Source organism: Oncorhynchus kisutch, linkage group LG2 (genome assembly GCF_002021735.2).
Source record: "Oncorhynchus kisutch isolate 150728-3 linkage group LG2, Okis_V2, whole genome shotgun sequence".
NCBI lineage: Eukaryota > Metazoa > Chordata > Actinopteri > Salmoniformes > Salmonidae > Oncorhynchus > Oncorhynchus kisutch.
This window is the reverse complement of record NC_034175.2, coordinates 25,706,902-25,723,270: the sequence shown is the minus strand read 5'-3', so window position 1 is coordinate 25,723,270 and position 16,369 is coordinate 25,706,902. Positions and strand designations below refer to the sequence as shown.

General features: G+C 46.6%; 1 protein-coding gene across 2 annotated transcripts in view; it reads right to left on the bottom strand.

Annotated features, from left to right (window-relative positions):
• Positions 1-213: 213 nt before the first annotated feature.
• Positions 214-16,369, bottom strand: part of LOC109903918 (teashirt homolog 1-like) — a 42,128-nt gene continuing 25,972 nt past the window's right edge. For both annotated transcript variants that reach the window (XM_031791993.1, XM_031791988.1), the window contains exon 3: positions 214-4,940. In XM_031791993.1, the coding sequence (XP_031647853.1) occupies positions 1,504-4,940 (3,437 nt within the window). In that variant the 3' untranslated portion in view covers positions 214-1,503. The remainder of the gene's footprint in view (positions 4,941-16,369) is intronic.

Genomic DNA, 16,369 nt, shown 5'->3' with positions numbered 1-16,369 from the left:
AAATAATCTGTCTGTAAACAATTGTTGGAAAAATTACTTGTGTCATGCACAAAGTAGATGTCCTAACCGACTTGCCAAAACTATAGTTTGTTAAAAAGAAATTTGTGGAGTGGTTGAAAAACAAGTTTTAATGACGCCAACCTAAGGGTACGTAAACTTCTGACTTCAACTGTATGTACTTCCATGCAAAATTAACACACAATCACAAATGCATGACTGTTAACAAGAACTGCTTTGAAATTTATTTTACAATTGAGAAAAAACAAAAATGAAACAAACTAATTGGTGCTAGAAATATTTTTTTTTTACAATATCATTGATAAAACATTGAAATGTATAGTCATTGTGCATCGCTTAATTCTTTTTCACACCATATCATGCATCAAACTGGATGCAAGTATAATTCAAATCATTTCTGTAAACCAAGCCAAAGAAGCTAAATTCTTATTTCTTAAAAAATGACATTTTTGTGGATCTACAGTATATATCTATATACACAATTTTTTAAAACATTTTTTTATTATTTTTTATTATATAAAATGATGATATAAAAGTTAAAGAATGCACACACCTTTAAGAACAAAGAATGTTGAGCTATTGCAAATGGCAAGATATGTCTTATGGAGTATGACATTTCACTGCGAGTCATTTACATGTAAAGGACTGCTCTTTTTATGGTTGAATTCAAAGCAGCAAAATTTTTAAGAGGAGTTGGTAACAAACCATACAATTGGAAAATTACTGTAAGTGATACTTCACATAAAAATGTTTTTTTTTAGCAAACTTGCATACTGTACGGCCATTCATTTTCACTGACTGATATGTAACCGAAAGCAGCATTTCAATTAATGTTTACATTATCTGTTTAGTTTTGTCATACACTGACGGATTTCGGAGCAGGCCATTCATTATCAAAGATGTTGCAGAGTGACAAGAACCGAGAGAAGAAAATAATTTATCTTTCAAATTAAAACATTTTGACAAATGCAGAATATCTTAAAACATGTTCTCTTTACAAATAAAATCTTAAAAATGTCTATAAGGTGCTACTTCAGCTTTTGAAGGGGTTCTTCCATTCTTTTGGTGTGTACAATGATTTTTCACCTTCTTCATATCAAGTATTGTACAGTTGTCTTTTCCCCTTAATTCGTTTTCACCACTTTAGTCACCATTGAAACAGTAGTTGTTTTTTTTTGTCATGAAAAGATACAAAAAAAACATGTGTTTAACCTTGGTTCACTAAAATACATGCACAGATCAGACAAATAGCATATAAATACATTACAAAATAAGTGTTAAAAAAGCTTGGCAAAAAAAATCTAATAAGACATGGTCCAGTCAGGCAGTATCACAACAAAAAAATAAGACTGATTCTGGCAGCTCAGTTTGGCCCAGTGCAGTAACTGTGAACAATGTTATCTTAGTGCAATGAAATTCTGGTCAGTTACACAGCCGTCTTTCTGTCTGTTTATCTGTCTCTTCCCTCAGCTCCAGACCCCTCTACTACTTCTCCAGTTTCTCAAGAGCAGTGACGAACACCAGGTGATCTTCTGGTGACTTGCCATGGGTCTTGCTGAGGTGCAGTTTGACCGCGTGCTTGCTGACGAATGTCCGATTGCAAAGCCTGCACTGGTAAACTGAGCCAGTGTCGTCGTCTGGTAAGGTCAGGGATGCCAGGGTGCTGCCAAAAGTCATTTTGTCTGTGATCACTTTGGAGGCAGCCTGCTGCTCCCGTAGGTGCTCATTGGACAGCTTGGACAGGTCCTTCAAGCTGAAGCCCAGGTGAGACTCCAGGTGGCCGATGTAGGCGGACGCAGTCCTGAACTGCGAGGCACAGTCACCGCAGAGGAACACAGGCTGGCAGGAGTCCATGTTCTTCAGGAACTTGGTCCCTCCAGTCCGCCGGAGCTGGTACTTGACGTTGGCCAGCCAGTGAGAGATGGTGGTCATGGAGAGGCCTGTGAACTTACAGATGTGAACCCGCTCTTGGGGGCCAAGGTCCGTCATGGCGTAGCGGCCCTCCGGGGTCTCCCGCAGGCTAGAGCAGAACTGAGCCTGGAGGATGAGGAGGTGCTGAGGGTTCCAGTTGGACTGCCGCCCTTTCCTCTTCTGGACCGGGGAGAGGTCATCCAGAGCATCCTCGAACGCACTGCCGTCTGCGTCCGACTTCTCGGAGATGGATGACGGGGCGGAGGACTTGGGTGTCAGCCTGCCTGTAAGGTTCTTCACCATGTCTGAGATGTCCATCAAAGCATTCTCTCTCAGAGGAGAAGAAATGTCAGACAGAGACAGGCTTGACATTATGGGTTTGTTACCATTTATGCTGCTGTTGCTGACAGTGCTGCTGTTGTTGTTGTTGCTGTTTTTGGACTTCCTCAGGTCCATAGGCTGGTCGTTGCTCTCATATTGATAGTAGCAGTTGATGGGCTCGGGTTGCTTGGCTTGAGTCTGGTTGAAGGCCGGTTTCTCCATCACGCTGTTGCTGATCTTGTAGAGCATGGCTAGCGGGTCGCCCGCGGGGCTGACGGGCTTGGAGGCCTTGCCCAGGTGGTTGTTCATGATTGACTGAAGTGCGCTGAGGGGGTTGATGAAAGGCCTCTCTGGTGAGTGATCGGTGATGATGCCCAAGCTGTTGGTGCCGTTGGTGATGGGTGACTGGCGAGTCTCTGGGCCGTTCTTTGAATGGCTGTGGTGGTTGTCTACCAGGCTCTCTTTGGGCTCCTTTTTGCAGACCAGCTCTGACTCTACATTTCCAGGGCTGCTGTTCCTCACGAGGGGCTTCCCGATGGTGAAGTCATTGGGTGCTGAGTGGTGGTCCCTCTGCTCTTTCAGTACAGGAGACGGCGACTTGAGGGAGGATGGATGACTGTGGCGGTCCAAGCTGACCATCTTCTCCTCTTTCTTCACAGCAGCAGCAACAGCTTTCCTTGTGACCTTCTCCACCAGCTCTTCCATGGCAGTAACATTGCTCCTGCGAGAGGGCGGAGATGCAGGGCTCCTGGGGGAGTGGATCACTGAGCTGGAGTCCTGGGTCACTAGCCCGCGGAGCCCGCTGTTGAACACCGGCTGGATCTGCACACTCTGGACCGAGGAGTGCAGTGCTGCATGCTTCATGTGGCCCTGGAGCTGGTAAGCAGCGTGGATGCTGGGGTAGCCACCACCCCACTGAGGCGTGCCCGTCTGGGCCTTGCTGATGGCACTGGACACAGTGTTCTCCAGGGACTTGAGGATGTCCAAACCTCCTTTAGGAGCCTCCTCCAGGTCCTCCTCTGTCAGATACTTATACGACCCAGCGTTCACCTCAATCTTCTCACCTGGCTCTTCCATCTCCTCTTTGATCTTTTTCTCCCCTGGTTCGCTCGCCTCCATCCTCTCGTCTTCCGGTTCTCTCTTTTCGTCAGAGCCGCAGGAGAGTGCAGGGGAGACAGGCTGAGATTTGACACTGGGGACGGGAAGCCTGTTGGTGGTGGGTGGCAGAGGGATGGATTGGATCTTCTCCTCCACCACTGGGTCAAACACTAGCTGCTTGCCCTTTTTTGAGGCAGAGTTGGTGACCTTGAGGAAGTGACCCGTGACCATCATGTGGGCAGTCAGCTGCTGCAGTGTATCGTGGGAGCTCCCGCACTCCATGCACTTAAGGATCTGTGCCTTGCGAGCCTCGAACTGCCAAGTGTAGCTGGCACCATTCTGATAGCCGTAGCGGTTGTTGGGTGTGACATAGGGGTTTGTCGTGGACTTGGGGTCTTTCCCAATGTCCCCTTGGGGCATGTGGCCACCGCTACCATGTACAGAGTCTGGGGAGCATGGGGATACCAGGGCGTCCTGGAGGGCTCTTTTTTTGGCAGAGGGCATCAGTTTAGTGGCCATGGCTGGCACCGGTTCTTTGAGAGGCACTTTCTGATAATGCTTGGTCTTGATCATGTGGACGCTCAGGTCCTGCAGAGACTCGAAGGAGTGGCCGCAGTACATGCACTTGAGCACCTTCTGAGCATCCTCTTTGCCCTCCATCTCCATCAGGGAGCGCTTGCGGGGCTTGGACCAGCGCTTGCCCCGCTCTTCCTCCTTGTCCTTGTTGTCGTCACGGTAGTGGCCCGACTCGTTCATGTGGACCGTGAGCCCCACCAGCGTGTCGTAGGCGCCGCTGCAGTCTTTGCAGCGGAACTTGCTGGCGCCGGTGAAGACTGAGCCGTAGAGCTTGTTGTTCTGGCGGTAGAGCTGCACCGTGCTGAACAGGCTGGGCTCAGGCAGCAGTTGGTAAGGGGTATGCTGGAGGGTCTTAGCCAAGGCTGCCTGGTGCCAGTCATAGGCCACAGCCCCACCGTTACTAGCACCGCCACCACCACTGCTGGTGCCACTGTTGCTACTGATGGAGTTAACCGCGGTGCCGTTAGAGCTGCCACTGCTTCTGTGGTGGTAGGCGGTGGCGGTACTTCTTCTCCCATTGTGGTGGTGGCTGCTAGCATTGCTGTTCTCACTGTGGTTGTTGTTGTGTGTGGTGGTAGCGGTGGGGCTGGTGGCAGTGGGGATGGCCCCAGCAGTAGCCGGTGTGGCTTTCATGATGTCCATGGCAATGCTGGACCAGGAAGCATCTGAGATGAGGTTTGCATAGACAGCTTTCATCTGAGCCAGGCTATCCCTCAGGGAAAGGCCATTGTTCAGTCCAGAGGGGAGGGGGGCTTCCTCCCTCTCATGGCCATCCCTGGAGGAGGTGCTCTTGAAGTCCGTGAGCCGGTCGCTGGCATCGCTGAGCGGGGAGCCGTAACCAGCGTCTGGGTTGGTGCCGTTGCTGAGTGGAGAGGCCCGGTAGCTGGGCGGCTGGCCTCCATCCTCTCCCTCGTTGCAAAGGTACGCAGTGTCCTCCCCGTTCAGTGACAGCCCGTCATCCTGCAGGTGTTCCTCGTCGACTGCTCCTGCCTTAAACTCATCCTCTGGCGAGTAAGCTGGAAGAGAGAGCGATAGAGAAAAGGGAAAACGGAGGTCAACAAAGTGAAATAAAAGATTTACAATGCACTAACACGACCACTGACAAACCCTAGTGATGAATAATCTGTTGCAGGAAATATGGGCTTTTATCTGTGTGTGTGTGTGTGTGTGTGTGTGTGTGCGTGTGCGCATGCGTATGTCTGAGTGTCCGTGGTGAAGAAATCTAGTTTTATAGAGAAGACAGACACTAAAGTGTTGACATTTTCTTTCTTTACTCCCTATTTCATTGCCCATGCCTCCTGTTCCCTAGGATATCGCTAAGTGTGTAGCCTTGTCAGCCAGCTACTTGACTCTCCTCCTTTCCTTCTCCCTCATGCCTTATCTCTACACCCAATCATACACACACACACACACACACACACACACACACACACAGTGGGGGAAAAAAGTATTTAGTTAGCCACCAATTGTGCAAGTTCTCCCACTTAAAAAGATGAGAGAGGCCTGTAATTTTTATCATAGGTACACTTCAACTATGACAGACAAAATGAGAAGAAAGAAAATCCAGAAAATCACATTGTAGGATTTTTAAGGAATCTATTTGCAAATTATGGTGGAAAATAAGTATTTGGTCACCTACAAACAAGCAAGATTTCTGGCTCTCACAGACCTGTAACTTCTTCTTTAAGAGGCTCCTCTGTCCTCCACTCGTTACCTGTATTAATGGCACCTGTTTGAACATGTTATCAGTATAAAAGACACCTGTCCACAAGCTCAAACAGTCACACTCCAAACTCCACTATGGCCAAGACCAAAGAGCTGTCAAAGGACACCAGAAACACAATTGTAGACCTGCACTAGGCTGGGAAGACTGAATCTGCAATAGGTAAGCAGCATTGTGTTTGGAGGACAAAGAATGCTGAGTTGCATCCAAAGAAGACCATTCCTACTGAGAAGCATGGGGGTGGAAACATGCATTGGGGCTGTTTTTCTGCAAAGGGACCAGGACGACTGATCCGTGTAAAGGAAAGAATGAATGGGGCCATGTATCGTGAGATTTTGAGTGAAAACCTCCTTCCATCAGCAAGGTCATTGAAGATGAAACGTGGCTGGGTCTTTCAGCATGACAATGATCCCAAACACACCGCCCGGGAAACGAAGGAGTGGCTTCGTAAGAAGCATTTCAAGGTCCTGGAGTGGCCTAGCCAGTCTCCAGATCTCAACCCCATAGAAAATCTTTGGAGGGAGTTGAAAGTCCGTGTTGCCCAGCAACAGCCCCAAAACATCACTGCTCTAGAGGAGATCTGCATGGAGGAATGGGCCAAAATACCAGCAACAGTGTGTGAAAACCTTGTGAAGACTTACAGAATACGTTTGACCTCTGTCATTGCCAACAAAGGGTATATAACAAAGTATTGAGAAACTTTTGTTATTGACCAAATACTTATTTTCCACCATAATTTGCTAATAAATTCATTAAAAATCCTACGATGTGATTTCCTGGATTTTTTTTCTCATTTTGTCTATCATCGTTGTAGTGTACCTATGATGAAAATTACAGGCCTCTCTCATCTTTTTAAGTGGGAGAACTTGCACAATTGGTGGCTGACTAAATACTTTTTTGCAGCACTGTACACACCACACACACACACACACACACACACACACACACAGTGAACTTCACTTTATTTAGTCATTCACATGGTGAGCTTACGCAACCAATCAGGAGGGAGGGAAACAAAACACTCATTCTGGGATGTTGCTGCATCTCCTTCAGGCCACTCTCACGGAGTTAACAAATACAATGATATTAAATACCAGGCAGCACTGTCAAGTCGTCTCTACAATGTCAAATAGGGGAGTGACACTCCTTGACTGTCTCTGTTATGTTTGAGAGGTAGACGTGGGTATGGGTCATACTATACATGGCGTTCTGTATTATTTTCCCTGACACATACAGCGTGTAAACAACTTATCATCAAAAAACACAGGGGATGAAACTACAACATAACAGGTACGAGAGAGAGAGAATAAGGGAAAATATTGTGAGGGTGTCTGCGAGCAAGTAGAACGTCAGGGAGGGGGGGGGGACAGAGTAAAAAGAGGTGGAGAGAGAGAGCAAGAGACGGAGCAAGGGAGGGAGACAGGAAAGACGGCCCCCTCAGTTCTCCCTTTATCTCCTTCCTCCGTGGTGAGATGTGTGTCCCAGATGCCAGCATCAGTCTCTCCTGATGAAACAGATGTGCTGTCAGCTTCAAACAGCACGCTAACCTGTCATATCATAATCTAAGTGGACATAATACCTGATATATGTACACTGGCACCATTTACTGCTGCCTGAGAGGAGATGGGAGGGAAAAAAGGCGAGCAGCTGCATATGGAAGTGTGTGTGAGTGAGTGTGTGTGTGTGTGTGTGTGTACACGTTTGTGTGTGTGTGTATGCCTGCATTGGTGTGTGCCATTCGCATGTTCTCATACGTGTAGATTTTAACACGGTAGCTTTCGAACATAAAAGGCCCTAACGTTGTCTATAGGTTTGTATTTTCTGTCTATGACTGATAGGCCCTTCTCTCCAAACGAGCCACATACTGCATTCTCCTCATTCTCTTGATTCCTGACAGGATTTGGAGGGAAACGAGCGCAGCACAGGAGAACCTGGCTGTGTTTCAATCCCACTGACAGACAGAAGCTGAGACAGTTCCCTACAACTCTGAAAATCCCTAACACAGCAGATTAGCATGAGCTGTATACTGTACAAGCTCGAACTGTAAAACATGTCCCAGTTATTATGCCAGCCTTCCCCTCGCCAACGGCCAACCTGCGCTTGAAAAGAAAGAGGACTATGAAATACAGTAAAATGGCTATTCAGTCGTCACTAGCCTCTGATCAGTTCCAGTGAACTCATGTGAATTACCCATGTGAATAACTATGTCCACATCATCGGTGCCAAAAAAACGGCATTTTGGCAGCCCCACAAATCTACGGAATGAAAGGGTGAAATGGAACGGGGAGAAAAATGTCTGAGTGAATGACAAAATACAGACAGGGAGGGGAGGGGGCAGGGAATGGGGAACGACAGGACGTGAAGGAAACCCTTTGACGATAGCTGTCAATCAATGCTTATCCCCTCATGTTGTCATGGAAACAACAAAGAGAGCCTGCAGACAAAAGAACGACCTAAAACATCTGTAAAAATCACAGGTTGGAAAGTGGAAGGCTTCAGAAACCATGAATATGGGATCTTATGATGAAACACATCAAAAAATTAAGCCTAGGTAGAGAATTGTGAAACATAAAATCTATATATTTTGACACTGTGATTAAATTGCAAGCAGATGACAATGTCCCCCCCCCAAAAAAAATCTAATGAACAGAAATAGGACAGCTTTATCAGTTCAGCCATTCATGAAACCCAATCGAACACAACGACTCAAAATCAGACTGGTGACCGAATCCCGCCTCCTCAATGTGTCCTAGACCTAGATGCACTTATGAGGAGAGACGGGAGCGAGGGGAGGGGTTTGGCGTGCCGTCCCCGGTGGTTTAGCTTGCCGAGCGGGTGATGGCTGTGAGCGGGGCCATCTGCACGGGCGTAAAGGCGCCTGTCACTTCTGCTCCGGGACGCCTCGACGTCAAGGGGACAGGTGGTGGCGCGGCCAGGATGTGTCCGAGGCCTGTGCTGTCACAAACGGCCCGGATCGAGCCACGCCATGTCACCGCAACGCACACACACACTAAACGTCACGCCATTTCTCGGGCACCGCACACACGTACACATAATAAACATCATCAACCCCACGGAAGATCTGCATTGTTCTGAAAAAAGTGGTTAGTGGACAGTCCATCTATATTATGTGCATCAAACTACACTATCAGTAACAGGCCGACTGCACGTCTGTGGACATGTAACAGGGAAGCCTTGACTGTTACCAAACAAAGTAAACCATAGCTTCGGCTCACGTCAGGGGGTTTCCAGATGTGTGTCGTCTTGTAGGAGAGGAGACCGACAGACAGAGAGACAGAGACAGAGAGACACGGGTTTAGACGGTGTTATGATTAATGAGGATGACTGTGTTCCTTTTCACTCTGTACTGTCTCAACACAATGTTAGGGCTGGAGGTGACACACACACACACACACACACACACACACACACACACACACACACACTAGTCTGTTTCATTTGACTTGGGGAATGATAACAAATTAAATGTAATCACATGCACATCAGCGTTTTAGCAGAGAGTAGCTCGGCGTCATATCACTTCTTCTCAAACTTTGGCATCTCGGTCTGGCCCTTCCATTTTGTGTTTTTGTTGTCTTTCCGAATTCTGCTAGTTGTTAAATCAATAAATCTCTGTCAGGCTGGCGGTGCCTCGCCATTTGGCCACAGTCAAACCCAAACAAAACAGATAAGAAAAGCAGAAAGGCGATGAAACGAGAGAGAGAGAGAGAGGGAGGGAGAGAACGGGGGATGAGACCAGTCAGTTACTCCCCCATTTCCTGTCCCCAACACCCCTCCTATTTCCTTACACACATCTCTCTATTTATCTGATGTGATTTTGGGAAGAGGGGTGCAATCACCGCAGTCATTTGCGCCACTAATGTCCAATCCCGGCCCCCTTCACTCATGTGATTTAGGCTGGTGTTGGAGTGGGCTAGTGGGGGTATGGGGAGCTGGGAGGGAGGTGGGGGCCAGGGGCCATTTATCCCACGCTCTAATGGGAAACTGGCAGTCTTATTCCTTCCCCTACATTCTGTTTGTCACCCTGCTCCTCCATTACAGTCCTCTCAGCCCTGATGGCTTTGGACAGGAGCTGATCAAAAAGCCATCGCTTGACCTACGCGCCGTGGCAGCCCGACGAGAACGACTCGCGCCAGCCAGAGAGAGAGAGGGATGAGATAGAGAGGAGGAGGGGGAGGTGGGTAGGATGAGTGTATGTGAAGGGGATGAGGAGGACGGGTGGGGGGGGGGGTGATAGCTCCTCGGACCAGGACAAGAGGGGAGGGTGTTGTAAATAAAATGACATTATTACTTATTCTGTCCCGTCATGTAGAAAACCCAATTATGGTAATGTCTGCTGCCGGACCCGCCGTGTCAGAGAGAGGGAGAGCAGACAGAGAGCATGCTGGGTTGTGGATTCCTCTGGAGCGGCTAACGTGAGAGAGCAGTGGGCTGCCTGCAGGTCGGTCTGCCCACCGAGGCCCTCCTCTCCCTCCCCTGACGGTACACACTTCGAAAAAGGGTTCCAAATGGGTTCTGTGGCTGTCCCCATTTTTGGTTCAAGGTAGAACTATTTTGGGCTCCATGTAGAATTTTCTGGGGAAAGGGTTCTATATGGAACCCAATATTTTTATTTCACCTTTATTTAACCAGGTAGGCTAGTTGAGAACAAGTTCTCATTTACAACTGCGACTTCGCCAAGAAAAAGCAAAGCAGTGTGACACAAACATCAACACAGATGGAATAAACAAACATACAGTCAATAACACAATATATATATATATATATATATATTAAAGTCTATATACAGTGTGTGCAAATGAGGTAAGATAAGGGAGGTAAGGCAATAAATAGGCCATAGTGGCGAAATAATGGCATTGAAGCTCATCTCGTGTCCAAAGAAGGGCCAGAAGTATACAGAATGGTGTCGTCTGCATCAGAGAATCAGAGAATCACCAACAGCAAGAGCGACATCGTTGATGTATACAGAGAAAAGAGTCGGCCCGAGAATTTATCCCTGTGGCACCCCCATAGAGACTAACAGAGGTCCGGACAACAGGCCCTCCGATTTGACACACTGAACTCTATCTGAGAAGTAGTTGGTGAGCCAGGTGAGGCAGTCATTTGAGAAACCAAGGCTGTTGAGTCTGCCGATAAGAATATGGTGATTGACAGAGTCGAAAGCCTTGGCCAGGTTGATGAATACAGCTGCACAGTACTGTCTTTTATCAATGGTGGTTATGATGTCGTTTAGGACCTTGAGCGTGGCTGAGGTGCACCCATGACCAGCTCGGAAACCAGATTGCATAGCGGAGAAGGTACGGTGGGATTCGAAATGGTCGGTGATCTGTTTTTTAACTTGGCTTTCAAAGACCTTAGAAAGGCAGGGTAGGATAGATATAGGTCTGTAGCAGTTTGGGTCTAGAGTGACTCCCCCTTTGAAGAGGAGGATGACCGCGGCAGCTTTCCAATCTTTGGGGATCTCAGACGATACAAAAGTGAGGTTGAACAGGCTAGTAATAGGGGTTGCAACTATTTCGGCTGATCATTTTAGAAAGAGAGGGTCCAGATTGTCTAACCCTGCTGATTTGTAGGAGTCCAGATTTTGCAGATCTTTCAGAGCATCAGCTATCTGGATTTGGGTGAAGTAGAAATGGGGGAGGCTTGGGCAAGTTGCTGTGGGGGGTGCAGGGCTGTTGACCAGGGTAGGGGTGGGCCAGGTGGAAAGCATGGACAGCTGTAGAAAAATGCTTTTGAAATTCTCAATTATTGTGGATTTATCGGTGGTGACAGCATTTCCTATCCCCAGTGCAGTGGGCAGCTGGGAGGAGGTGCTCTTATTCTCCATGGACTTTACAGTGTCCCAGAACGGTTTGGAGTTTGTGCTGCAGAATGAACATTCTGTTTGAAAAAGCTAGCCTTAGCTTTCCTAACTGCCTGTGTGTATTGGTTCCTAACTTCCCTAAAAAGTTGCAAATCGCGGGGGCTATTCGATGCGAATGCCGTTCGCCACATGATGTTTTTGTGCTGGTCAAGGGCAGTCAGATCTGGAGTGAACCACGGGCTATATCTGTTCCTGGTTCTACATTTTTTGAATGGGGCATGCTTATTTAAGATTGTGAGGAAATCGCTTTTAAATAACGACCAGTCATCTTCTACTGACGGAATGAGGTCAATATCCTCCCAGGATACCCGGGCCAGGTCGATTAGAAAGGCCTACTCGCTGAAGTTTTTTGGGAGCGTTTGACAGTGATAGGGTTCTAGGGTTCTACATGGAACCAAAAGGGTTCTTCCTGGAAACCTTCTTCAAAGGGTTCTCCTATGGGGACGGCCGAATAACCGTTTTAGGTTCTAGGATAGCACCTTTTTTTCTAAGATTGTAGGCACAACAGCGGGCCAGCATTTGGGCCTGGCACCATCAACTCTGGGCCTGGCACCTTCCACTCCCCACCCCCCATGATACAGTTGGTTGCATACAGGACCGTATAGAGTAGGCTACATGTAGATGTGTAAGAAAGAACTAGAGGTCGACCGATTAATCCCAATTAATTAGGGCTGATTTCAAGTTTTCATTACAATCGATTTTGGACACCGATTAGGCCGTTTTTTTTTTTTTTAACACCTTTACTAAATCTTTATTTAACTAGGCAAGTCAGTTAAGAACACATTCTTATTTTCAATGACGGCCTAGGAGCGGTGGGTTAACTGCCTCATTCAGGGGCAGAACGACAGAGTTTCACCTTGTCAGCTCGGGGGACCCAATCTTGCAACCTTATAGTTAACTCGTCCAATGCTATAACCACCTGCCTCTTGTTGCACTCCACAAGGAGACTGACTGCCTGTTACGTGAATGCAGTAAGCCAAGGTAAGTTGCTAGCTAGCATTAAGCTAGCATTAAACTTATCTTATAAAAAACAATCAATCATAATCACTAGTTAATTACACATGGTTGATGATATTACTAGTTTATCTAGCGTGTCCTGCGTTGCATATAATCTGACTGAGCATACAAGCATACAAGTATCTGACTGAGCAGTGGTAGGCAGAAGCAGGCTCGTAAGCATTCATTCAAACAGCACTTTCGCGCGTTTTGCCAGCAGCTCTTAGTTGTGCCTCAAGCATTGCGCTGTTTATGACTTCAAGTCTATCATCTCCCGAGATGAGGCTGGTGTAACCGATGTGAAATGGCTAGCTAGTTAGCGGGGTGCGCGCTAATAGCGTTTCAAACGTCACTTGCTCTGAGACTTGGAGTTGTTGTTTCCCTTGCTCTGCATGGGTAACGCTGCTTCGAGGGTGGCTGTTGTCATTGTGTTCCTGGTTCGAGCCCAGGGAAGAACGAGGAGAGGGACGGAAGCTATACTGTTACACTGGCAATACTAAAGTGCCTATAAGAACATCCAATAGTCAAAGGTTAATGAAATACAAATGGTATAGAGGGAAATAGTCCTACAATTCTTATAATAACTACAACCTAAAACTTCTTACCTGGGAATATTGAAGACTCATGTTAAAAGGAACCACCAGCTTTCATATGTTCTCATGTTCTGAGCAAGGAACTTAAACGTTAGCTTTCTTACATGGCAAATATTGCACTTTTACTTTCTTCTCCAACACTTTTTTTTGCATTATTTAAACCAAATTGAACATGTTTCATTATTTATTTGAGGCTAAATTGATTTTATTGATGTATTATATTAAAATAAGTGTTCATTCAGTATTGTTGTAACTGTCATTATTGCAAATTGTAAAAAAAGAAAAGAAAAAAGGCCGATTAATCGGTATCGGCTTTTTTTGGTCCTCCAATAATTGGCATCGGTATCGGCGTTGAAAAATCATAATCGGTCGACCTCTAGAAAGAACGAATGGATATCTACTGTAAGTGTCTGGAGTTTAGCACCACTGGAGGGACCATCTTACCTAACAAGGTAAAAAGTATTTGTAAAATACAGGGAAATCAAAAGATAAGATAATTTTCCATTTCTGCAATACGTTATTTGTTTCCCTTGCATCGTCTTCCTAAGTCCTAATATCGAGTCGGGAGATGTGCGTGATATAGGTTCTCCAGAAATAATTCCCCTCCACTGCCACCCACACCTCTTTCCACCTCCACGTCCTCATTTCCATCCTCCCCTGCTTTTCTCTCTCTTGTCCTCCACATTGGTCCAACCACCGGACGTCAGCCCCTCCCGAGTAGAAGAATAGAGCATATGGCGAAGCACCTACAGAGCCTTAAATAACTGCTGCGCCATTCCACCTCATCGTACCGATTCATCTACACTCATTTGAGAAAACTGCCAGCCGGAGCAGAGTGGAGCGCGCGTGTGTGTGTGTGTGTAGACATGTTTAACAATACTTGTGGGGACCAGAAGAACAGTAAACAAACCAACATTTGACCAACTGGGGACATTTTGCCAGTCCCCACAAGGAAAAAGGCTATTTCTAAGGGATTTAGGGTTGGGTTAGAATTAAGTGTTGGGGTTAGGGAAAGGTGATACCTAGTCAGTTGTACAAATGAAAGCGTTCAACCGAAATGTGTCTTCTGCATTTAATCCAACCCCTCTGAATCAGAGAGGTGCGGAGAGCAGTTGTTCGAATTAGGCTGAGGGGTTAAAGGTTAGGTTTAAGGTTAAGGTTAGGGGTTAATGAAAATAGGATTTTGAATGGGTATCAATTGTGTGTCCCCACAAGGTTGAGGGTTGAAAGCTGATGTATACACAACTCGCGAGGCATAGTTACAGTTGCTGTAATGTGGCCTCATAACCTTGAATATTTTTGTCAGCTTAAGTGTTAGCCAAGGGGTGAAGAGTGAGACGATGAAGTCATGTCAACAGAATTCCTTCCAGATTGCTCTATTCCCTTATTCCCTTCTGGGTTCATACAGTAGTACCACAGCTTAGTGATGGCACAAAACACCATTATTATTTGTGAGATTCAAATGTGAGATTATGATGGGAAACACACACACATACTGAACACTGCAGTGTTGTGTGGTAACAGCTCTTACATGACACATCTCGAGGGCATAGAGAGGAAAACTCCTGCCTGGCAGACAGGTAGCACTGTTCTGTGTGTAGGTTTAGACATATTGAATGAGAGGGAGGGGAGGTGTGAGATGTACATGTACAGCATGTGTGTGTAGATACAAGAGGTATGGTGTGTGTGTGTGCATTAATAGACCTGGCTCTAAAAATAAAACAGAAGCACCGCACGCACCATACCTCTTGTATCTACACACACACACACACACACACACAATTTCTGCACCATGTATTCTTGTACACTATCCCACACACCCACATATATATTTAGCAACATGATTGTTGGTTCTCCTGTCTGATTGTAAAGAGGGGGATGTAAAAACGAGTGGCTGTTTTCAGAGGGTGTTGAATGAGTACAGCTGGGTTGAATGTGCTGTGTGATCAATAGAGTCGACCAGCAGGGATCGATCGCAATTCATCTCACTTTTTTTATTTTCATTCTCACCCACACACGCACGTTACTAGCTTGTTAGGGGAGGGGCAAAATACGTGTTCACGCACGTATAGGCGTGCATGTGAACACACACACACACACACACATGCAAACACACACAGACACATTCAAACACACGCACACAAACAGTCAGAGGTTCAATAAAACAATATGCAATGTATTTATTGGGCATATCAGCTCACCCCCGTCGTCTCCTCTGCATAACAAGCCCTGTATAATTAAACCATCAATTTCAACACGTCCGTTTAATTACCAGAGACAATGTCGGGAGGCAGGAGAGTAAACAAGTGCCTTTGAAGTGAGGAGTTAAAAACCGCTCCAACACAGATGCTGTTCATTTAGGTGGGATGTTGTTTTATATGAAGATGTAATGTTAAAAAGAATGTGTATGTGTGTGTGTGTGCGTGTGTGTGCGCGCGTGTGTGTTTTGTCGTTTTTTGGTACTTCTTCTCCAGGAATGCTTGGAAAGTAGTAGGCTGGTGAGGTAGTGGGTACAGGTACTAGGGGAGTGGGTGTGTGTGCATGTGTGTCCGTACATGCCCGGTGTGTGTGTGTGTGTGTGTGTGTGTGTGTGTGTGTGTGTGTGTGTGTGTGTGTGTGTGTATATATATAACACAGCAGTTTATGCATTATGTGTGTGTGTTCCCTGAACAAACATAACGGGCTGAGGGTATAATAATTGATTGAAGGCCACCTCCTTGTCCAGGGTGACCGTGACAGCAGACACGACAGTGGCTGGGACGGTCGAGTGGACGCTTCAGGTCAATGTCAACACACACTCGTCGCTTCCAGCAGCTTAGCTAATTACACAACGGCCCTTAAGGCCACTTACAACAGGTTAGCTAATTAACAAACAGCTGATTACACATTAACAGAGAGGTGTTCTTAATCTCCCACCCAAACAACGTGATGACAAACACTAACCGCTTGTAATTAGTTCTGGGTAAAGGGAGGGGTGGAGAGGGCAGGTGTGTGTGTGTGTGTGTGTGTGTGTGTGTGTGTGTTGTTTTGGTAAAGGGACCGCATCTATGTGTCAGACTAACAACGGCACTGTCATAATGAAGTTGCCACTTCGTGAAAAGTTCACCGGTCCAGCCACAGTTAACCCAGTCTACGTACCTTCCTATTAGCATAGTGAGAGTCATCAAAATAATATAGAGGTTGAGGGCTAACAACTCACAGGCCCAGATGGCCATAAGGCTCCGAGTCGCACCTGCCGACAGTTAAAAA